General features: G+C 49.0%; 1 protein-coding gene across 1 annotated transcript in view; it reads right to left on the bottom strand.

Annotated features, from left to right (window-relative positions):
- LOC119580909 overlaps window positions 1–10,000 on the bottom strand; it is a 23,523-nt gene that overhangs the window by 158 nt on the left and 13,365 nt on the right. The window contains exons 2-4 of the mRNA XM_037929143.1: window positions 8,746–9,071; window positions 1,610–1,842; window positions 1–1,465 (exon numbers count right to left, since the gene is read on the bottom strand). The exon at window positions 1–1,465 is cut by the window's left edge and continues 158 nt beyond it. Coding sequence (XP_037785071.1) covers window positions 957–1,465; window positions 1,610–1,842; window positions 8,746–9,071 — 1,068 coding nt within the window. The 3' untranslated portion in view covers window positions 1–956. The remainder of the gene's footprint in view (window positions 1,466–1,609; window positions 1,843–8,745; window positions 9,072–10,000) is intronic.

The following is a 10,000-nucleotide window of genomic DNA, read 5'->3' as shown; positions in this document are numbered from 1 at the left end:
TTTTAAGGTTGAATTTACCTAGGCCTACCACTTGGGAATATGTGTGAATTTACTGGTGGGTCAGTCTACCGGCCAGTGAGAGGCTGCGTGTGTGTGCGTGCGCTCGGACGAGAGGACTAGATTGCACCTTGAGACAACACCAACTACTTGTGTGTGTTTGTGTGTGTTTGTCCGCATTCGGCACAGACACGCTTTCCCTCCCCTCGCCTCTGCCGTCACCTGCGCCCCCTTCGCCAGGGCAGTCAACGGCGTCTTTCGTTACTGGATTCCTGGCACTCATGGCTGCCGAGATCACGTTCGATTTTCCTCTACGCTTCCTTTCTTACGGTTTCACTGGGACTTCACTGCAGCCTAAGACAGTTTCATTCCTTTACTGACCGTCCCTCCAACTGCCGTAAATAGGCGAGCGACCCGAACTCGCGTGCGTGCTTGTTCGTACTGTCTGCCTTTGAACGGGTCGCCGCGGAAATTCGCGTAAACACACGCACACTCGGCTCCATAGGACAATGCTCGCGGTAACACTAATCGGCTCCTGCACTTTGATCCAGACCAGTCCACAAAATGCTCCTTTCACATATGGATTTGATCCGCGTACCAATCCGCTACACAGAGTTTGTTATTGACATGGAGTTCAGTTATTTTCATTTCTCACTAAAGGTTCAAGAAATATCAAGAACTTGCCACACTCACAGCGAACGCAAAATAACCTGGAAAGGAAAAGGCTTCCCTTCTCTTGTCGTCAGTCGCCCCGCGTTCTCCAACGCCGTCGCTCTCCAACGCTGTACCCTGAGATCAGTCTGCCAACACGCCATCACAGATACGCAGCCGCCCGCGCCACCGGACAGGCCCCACACGGGCTCCTCTCCTGTACTGAGCCACCCCATGGCCCGTCCACGAAGCACAGGCGGCGTCCTGTCGAGGGAAATGCGGTCCGCCGGCGTCGCACGCCGCGGGGCCTACGTCAGGTTCTCGTAGAGCGGCTCGGCTTCGGGCGGATGGTGCGGCTGCGGATGGAGTGGGTGGTGGTGGCCGCTATGGCGCCGCCCCGAGGAGCCCCTGCGGCCCGGGGGGCGCCGCTGGCCGCGCTCCACCGAGAAGTAGATGCGGAAGCGGTCCGTGCGCGAGGGCAGAGGCGGGAGGCCTCGCTCTTGCGGCGTCAGGGGCCGCTCCCGCCGGATGCCGCCCACGTAGTACACGCTCTCGTAGTCGGAGCCCGAGCCGGCGGGGGAGCAGCGGTGCGGGGGCGCGCTCGGGCAGTAGTAGCGCGAGCGGTTGGGAGAGGTGTTGGGCGTGTCATTGTCGCTGGGCGGAGCCACGCCCCCCGGGCCCAGGGGCTCGTCCTCGCTGTCCGTGTCGGGGAGGATGGGCGAGGGGCACAGGCCTCCGCGAGGGTGCGGAGGGCGCAGAAGGGAGCGCCCGTCGTGGGGCGCCGCCTCGCTGGTGCTGTAACTGCAGGTCTCGCTTCCTGAAGAAGAGAACAAGCACATATTCACAAAACTGCAAAGCCCTACGCCACAGTCCACTTAAAAGAATATATCTAAGATGTGACAACAATGATAATAAACTGAGTCCTCCAAAATCACTAAAAGCGACGTCACAGGAGCCTCACCTGAGGAGATGCTCTGATACAGGTGCTCGGAGGGCGCGGCGCTCCTGGGCTCGGGGGTGTACAGGTGCACGCCCATGGTCATCCCCACCACCTCCTCGCCGTCGAGAGGCACGGGTTTGAACCGCGGGCGTGTGCGGGCGGGCACGATGGAGGGGGCGGAGGGGAGGTCGTCGTAGATGATGGCGCCGCTCAGCTCCGTGCAGCCCTTGGGACTGCGGCCGCGCCCGCGCAACCTGCGGGGGGAACGGCACCAGGTTATGCAAGGTCAAGGTATAAAAAGAGACAAATAAAAAAAATGGCTAAAAAATACAGCTCATGAACACGTTTATGCTATTTCCCTAAAAGAGCTAAAAGCCTTTTACACCCTCCTGCAAAAAATAAAGGAGCATTCCGTAAGGCTTAATAGAACCGAGGAGTGAAACAAAAACAGCCCGACTCGCTCAGCCCGACGAGGCCTCCCCCGCCGCCGTCGCCGGTGCGCCGGGCTTGACGCTAATGGCCTCTCCTGCCTTAAACCTTTCGGGAATTACGGAGCCGACAGCGGATAAGCAGACAGCGAGAAAAAAAACACGAAGGCATATATATATATAACCATAAAAGTCCGTGAGCCCATAAACGATCCCTTGAAATTATACGGGAAATTAAAGGGCAGCAGAGTTTACAGTTTTTTCTCTCACGTAAAGAGGCGCGGCCGCGGCGGAAATCCTCTCATAGGCCGGCTTTCCCGCGCCGGAAGCACCGAGCGGCGGCGGCGACGTCCGGGGGCGCCGTGACACCTTGCTAATTTGCATACGCAACAGCAGATGGCACAGGCCGCAGCGCCGCCAACTGTCTCTCTCAACGAAGCCGCACTTCAAGTGCGGACAGAAGAGTTTTGACGCACAAACACGCTGTCGCTCAAAAATCTATGAGGGGTGTATGTGTACATACACGCATTCATACACACACAAACAAACACACACACACACACACACACACACACACACACACACACACACACACATATATATATATATATATATATATATATATATATATATATATATATATATATATATATATATATATATATATATATATATATATATATATATATATATATATATATATACATATATATTCATGTGTGTGTATATATTATGTATTGTGTGTGTGTGTGTGTGTGTGTGTGTGTGTGTGTGTGTGTGTGTGTGTGTGTGTGTGTGTGTGTGTGTGTGTGTGTGTGTGTGTGGGTGGGTGTGTGTGTGTGTGTGTGTGTGTGTGTGTGTGTGTGTGTGTGTGTGTGTGTGTGTGTGTGTGTGTGTGTGCGTGTATGTGTGTCTGTTAGTGCGAGTGCGTGTGCGTGTGCGTGTGTGTGTGTGCTTGCATGTAAGCATGTACATATGTATATATGTATAGATAGACACTGTGTATATATGTATGTATACATACACACATACATATACCATACATACATAGAGATACATAGATATGTATGCATGCATGTATGTGTGTACGTGTCTATGTGTATGTGTGCAAACAAACACACACACAAAGTTATAGAAAGCGGCCCCACGAAGCACCTGCGCCGACGCTCCCCGTGTTTCAATCCCAGCCTAAGTTCCGCCGACTCGTCCGAACTCGCCCGCTCGGGAAAATTTACAAGACAAATATCCATGGGCGCGGGCGGCCAGCACCACACTTTTCATTCCGCGTACGTCTGACCGATTTGTTGAGTGTGCAAGAAAAAATGCCCTGCTTTATAGATTTTCCACTCCGTCATGCAGTCATACATCTTTTCATTCATTCATTCCACTCGTATGAGCACTTTGTCTCGTCTCCCTGCTTCTGCTTCTGTTTAAAGAGCCATGTCTGTCTCTGTCTTTGTATATGTATCTGTATCTGTCTCTGTATCTGTGTCTGTCTCTGTCTGTGTCTCTCTCCCCATCTCCCTCTCTCCCCCCATCTCTCTCTCCCTCTCCATCTCTCTCTCCCTCTCCATCTCTCTCTCCCTCTCCATCTCTCTCTCCCTCTCCATCTCTCTCTCCCTCTCCATCTCTCTCTCCCTCTCCATCTCTCTCTCCCTCTCCATCTCTCTTTCTCCCTCTCCTCTTCTCTTCCTCTCTCTCTCTCTCTCTCCTCTCTCTCTCTCTCTCTCCTCTCTCTCCTCTCTCTTCTCTCTCTCTCCCTCTCTCTCTCTCCTCTCTCTCTCCTCTTCTCTTCTCCCTCTCTCCTTCCTCCCTCTCCTCCCCCTCTCTCTCTCCTTCCTCTCTCCTCCCCCTCTCTGCTCCCCCTCTCCTCCCTCTCCCCCTCTCTCCTCCCCCTCTCTCCTCCCCCTCTCTCCTCCCCCTCTCTCCTCCCCTCTCTACTCCCATCTCTCTATCATCTATCTATCTCTCTCTATCTATCTATCTATATTATCTATCTATCTCTATTTTATCTCTCTATCTATTCTATCTATCTATCTATCTATCTATCTATCTATCTCTCTCTATCTCTATCTCTATCTATCTATCTCTATCTATCTCTATCTCTATCTATCTCTATCTATCTCTATCTATCTATCTCTCTCTCTATCTGTCTCTATCTCTATCTATCTCAATCTCTATCTATCTATCTCTATCTATCTATCTCTATCTATCTATCTCTATCTATCTCTATCTGTCTCTATCTCTATCTCACTCTCACTCTCACTCTCTTTATCTATTTATCTCTTTATCTCCATTTCCATTTCCATTTCCATCTCCATCTCTTTATCTTTCGCTTTTTCCCTTACTTCCTCTCTTCCCATCTCTCTTTCTCTCCTACTCTCTCTTTCTCCCCTACTCTCTCTTTCTCTCCTACTCTCTCCCAACTTTCCCTCCCCTTCTCTTTCTCTCCTACTCTCTCTTCCTAACTTTTTCCGCCTCTCTCCCCTCACTCCAGCAATCTCCTTCATCTTGACCAAAAAACGTGAATCAGTAAAAACGGCTTTTAAAACCGCCGCAACGTCATCGAAAACCAGCGCCAGTCGTGCCCGTGGCCTTGGAGTGCGAGGAGCCACTTCCCAGCTTGAGGCATTCCCCGGCGCGTTAAAAGAGCGAAACATCAGTGTTGAGGTCGTGTTGGCATGCTTAGTCACGTGATCCCTCGTCTCGCGGCGGCGGCCGGGGAATGTCAACAGGGCGGCCGCGCGCGCGCCTCCTGCTTGCCTGCTCCCGCTCTCTCGATTTTTGCTCTTTCTCTTTCTCCTTCTCCTTCTCATTCTCATTCTCTTCTCTTTCTGTCACACACATATATACATACATACATACATATATATATATATATATATATATATATATATATATAATATATTATATATATATATATATATATATATATATATATATTATATATATATATATATATATTATATCTATTACATATAATTATATATATATATTATATATATAATATATATGTTATATATATATTATATTTATAATATATATGATATACAATATATACATTATATATTATATATATTATAATATTATTATATTATATATATTTATAAATATTTACACACACATGAATGAATTAATTAATCAATTAATTAATTAATGTATGTATGTATGTACATATATGTATTTACATATATATACATATATATACATATATATACATAAACATACATACACACACACACACACACACACACACACACACATACACACACACACACCACACACACACACACACACACACACACCACAAAACACACACACACACACTATATATATATATATATATATATATATATATATATATATAAATATTTTATATATATACATATAAATATATATAATATATATATATATATATATATATATATATATATATATATATATATATATATATATATAAAAAGCGTATACCGAAAAAAACTAAATTACACGGTATGAAACAAAAAGAGGCAACGGCTGCGTCATCGCTCGACCGCGTTTCCCCTCACGTGGTTCTGGCGCGACCGCTTCTTCGTTTCCTTAATCGCGCCATTGAGCCGCGTCCCTCCGCATCTTGGCACTCCTTCGCTCGCTCTCAGGTGAGGTCTGACCTTCAAACGGGGGGGATGGAGGGGGAGGGGGGAGATGAAGATGGGAAGGGAAGGAGGAAATGTGGGGCACTTCACTCGGCAACACTGCCTTCTGAGTTAGTGTTCGATTGCAGTGACGATTCATCATGGCTGCCTTTGAGCGCAACTGGGACGATCCAGCCCAAGTTTGGCTTTCGTTTCAGGCCAAGCCAAGAGGGCTTTAACGCCATTGTTGTCTAAAACGGAGGTCCAGCAAGGGTGACCACATAATACCCCCCCTCCGCCCCCTTCCCCGGCGTCGTCGTGGGCCTGTAATAAAAATTCCCGCCGTGACGCCTTTATCGCCGCTCGCTCGGTCGCTCGTGAACACGCGGTGGAGAGCGTACGCTAAGGTGACGGCAGGGCTGTATCCCGGAAAATATGCTTCACGTTTTGTATTTTCTTTTATTTCTTCATGAACTGTCATTTCTGGTGCTGTGTTCCTTTCTTTCAAAAGTGATTTCATCTTGACACAACAGAGAATTCCTCCCAAAGAATTAACAACTAAATTCTCATACTGATTTTTTTTCGTGTCTCTGTGAAAAAAATCTTACAATATCCAATATCGCGTTCTTCCCAAAGGAGACGAGAAGAGCTGGGAAGGAAGGACAAGGGGAAGGGGAAGGGGAAGGGAGGGGAAGCAGAAGGGGAAGGGGAAGGGGAAGGGGGAGGGGGAGGGAGGGGAAGGGGAAGGGGAAGGGGAGAGGGAGGGGATGGGGAAGGGAGGGGAAGGGGAAGGGAGGGGATGGGAGGGAAGGGGAAGGGGCAAGAGGAGAGGTGAAAAGCGAATGAAAGGAAGTTCCGGCGCATGGAAACCTCGGGAGAACTGTGCAGCGCCGCTTCGGCCGGATGACGATGACGCGGCGGCTCCGGGACAGCCTCTCCGTCGGCCCTGGGAAAAAGCTCACGCGCAGCTCTCTGTGCCAAGGTTTCGCTTTGAAGGACCGGGAGGCGCTCGCCCGGGCGGCAGGGCATGTTTTATCAGGCGGAGACCTCTTCTTGCCGAAGGGACCGTGTGCGTGTGTGCGTGTGTGTGTGTGTGTGTGTATGTGTGTATGTGTGTATGTGTGTGTGTGTGTGTGTGTGTGTGTGTGTGTGTGTGTGTGTGTGTGTGTGTGTGTGTGTGTGTGTGTGTGTGTGTGTGTGTGTGTGTGTGTGTGCGTGTGCGTGTGCGTGTGTGCGTGCCTTAGGTGCAGGAGGGTGGGTGGGTGGTTTCTTGGGTGGTGGGCCCCAGGTGGGGATAGGCATTCGAAGAGAGGCAGGTGCGCATGTATGCGTGCACGCATATGTATGCTTGCGTGAGCTGTGCAAGTAATAACGTCCTTTAATGGCACACTCTGAGTACTGGCGCACCAATAAATCATTCGGGGCAGAGTTCCGCGGCGCTGGTAACGCTGCTTGAGAATAGTTCGAAAATCGCGCATCAAAGCGATTTAAGACTCTGACATTAACAGAAGCGAGTGTATTCGCGCTGTGTTCCCTTCAAAATAGAATTATTGCTATGAATCACGGCTCATTCCCTAACCCATCGGCATTCAAAATTCGAATCACTCCCCCCCCCACACACACAATCTGAACAATATATAATCACACAGAAAATTAACAAATTTGCAAAAATAACGATGACAATCGTATCCAGTCCTTCCATTAGTTATATCCACAAAATGCCTGACCATAAATCATCCCAGGAAAGTCTAACTGCATATCATTACTGTCAGAAATACACACAAAGGAAAAAAAATCGAAGCCATGCTAACCCTCCCCCCCCTCCACCCCCACCGAGAGCCTGACACGCGACGCCTCCTTCGCCAGGAGCGCCCTGGCCCACGCCGGCGCTCACTCTGAAGCCATGAGCGAAGAGCGTCGTAAATAAAGAAATCCATTATCCTTGCTATACTTTAGGAAATTTGGCAGCACATTTTCTATACTCATCTGCGCGTGGAATGAGGCATGAATTATAGGCTTATGGTGATAAATTATTGTGTAAACGACAGAGAGAGAGGAAGAGAGAGAGAGAGAGAGAGAGAGAGAGAGAGAGAGAGAGAGAGAGAGAGAGAGAGAGAGAGAGAGAGAGAGAGAGAGAGAGAGAGAGAGAGAGACAGACAGACAGACAGACAGACAGACAGACAGACACAGACAGACACAGACAGACACAGACAGACAGACAGCAGACAGACAGACAGACAGACAGACGGACAGGCAGACGGACAGACGAACGGACGGACGGACGGACGGACGGACGGACGGACGGACGGACGGACGGACGGACGGACGGACGGACGGACGGACGGAGACAGAGACATACAGACAGAGATAAACAGACAGACAGAGAGAAAGAGATAGAGACAGAGACAGAGAGGTGGAGGGGGGGATGCAAAGTTCTGATAAGTGCATTCATTATATATACATTGCATATGTAAGGAATACACTTTTCGGAAAAGAAAAAAAATGAGCAGATCCTTAATGACAAGCCAAGATGACTAGTTAAAGACTTAGGTATGTTGTAAAGGAACCATGTCTAATGAACACTCAAGAGGTCAGACAGCACGCAGACATGCCTGGATATGTTGCAGTCTATGTATGAACACAATTACACATTGTTGTCTGCACACAAACGTATAAATACGTGGAAAGACAGGCCCCTGAGTGCCCAAAATAGCAAGAACAAGAAGAAGCTTTGTGGCCACGTAGGAGCAGCAGGGGTGTGTTAGATGGCTTCTTCGCCGCCTGACGCATTCCGAACACGATTGCTACTGTGGTTGCTGAGGGTATAAGGCTAAATAGATGTCTGTCTGTCTGTCTGTCTGTCTGTCTGTCTGTCTGTCTGTCTGTCTGCCTGTCTGCCTGTCTGTCTGTCTGTCTGTCTGTCTGTCTGTCTGTCTGTCTGTCTGTCTGTCTTTCTTTCTTTCTTTCTTCCTCTGTGTCTTGTCTGTCCCTACATCTGCACTGCCACTGTCTTTCGCAGCCTGTTAGTCTGTCTCTCATTCATCCACCCACGCACTCTCTCTCGCCCACGGGTTCCCTGCACAATGCGCAGGTGTCCCGAGGCGTGCCTGCTCACCTGCACACGATGACGGCGGCGACGATGACCAGCACGACGAGCGTGGCGGCCGAGACGATGACGACGGCGAGTGGCGCGCGGGGCGTGGGCGACCGATGGTCCTCGCGGGCGCCGAGCAGCGCCGGGCAGGTGAAGGGGCCCTCGCAGTCGTCGGCCGCGTCGCCCCCGCCAAACCCCAGCAGGGCTTCCGGTGAAGGGCCCCCAGGGAATGCTGGGGGGCGTGGGGGCGGCGGCACCATGAAGGCGGGGGGCGGTGGGCCCCCACACTCGCAGTCACCAGGGTCCCACTCGCCGTCTCCCCAGCTGGATGACGCCATACCCACCACCTGCGGGAGATCACGGCATTTCAGAATGTGCCACAGCCTCGGCGCCAGGGGCAGGAAGTCATTAAGAATTATGGAATATGTTCTCGTTTAGCCTATTGCAAGGACGAAAAACCCATCCAGTGTTATGATATTAGCAAAGGCAACGGCGATAACACAAAAGATAATGACTGTTATTAAAATTATCACATTATTATAATTATAACATTGAGAATTATAATACCACCACTCAACAACTACTACATACACAGCCTATTGCTCTGACATATTACTAGTTACTGTTACCACCAACTAAAACAATCAAAGGCGTTGATACTGACACCATCATTTTTGTGACCAATAACATCAAAATTTTTCTAACTGCGATTCCTATGACCGAGCGCAGGAGGTAAAATTCCTTCCCGCGTTTATTGGTTGTTTAATTGGCTTCCTTGTCTTGGTTCTGCAGCAAGGTTACGCCAACAGTTACTGATGGATTGTGATGAACATTTATAGGTAGGGTTGCTAGTGACCGCGGGACCAGGTCATTACATTTTGATGGGGAGCCAGGTACGTGTTCGAGCCTAGGAGCCAATTAAAGGATTCCCTGCTAGCACAATTCGCATCTTTAGAGTGATAGTTTCGAACCTGGATTTCGGGGCGCTGGCGGAGGCCTGGCTCAACGAGTGCATTCTAGGCGATACGGTGTTGTTATTACTGCGATTATTGTCGCTTTTCTCATGCTGTTGATGTTCCTGACGTTAGAGAAAACATAATCAACACACGCACGCACGCGTGCACACACACACACCACACACACACACACACACACACACACACACACACACACACACACACACACACACACACACACACACACACATATATATATATATATATATATATATATTATATATATATATATATATATATATATATATATTACCAATTAT

Source organism: Penaeus monodon, chromosome 14 (assembly GCF_015228065.2).
Source record: "Penaeus monodon isolate SGIC_2016 chromosome 14, NSTDA_Pmon_1, whole genome shotgun sequence".
NCBI classification, from domain to species: Eukaryota; Metazoa; Arthropoda; class Malacostraca; order Decapoda; family Penaeidae; genus Penaeus; species Penaeus monodon.
Note: the sequence above shows the minus strand (reverse complement) of the source record. Positions and strands in the feature narration are given on the sequence as shown.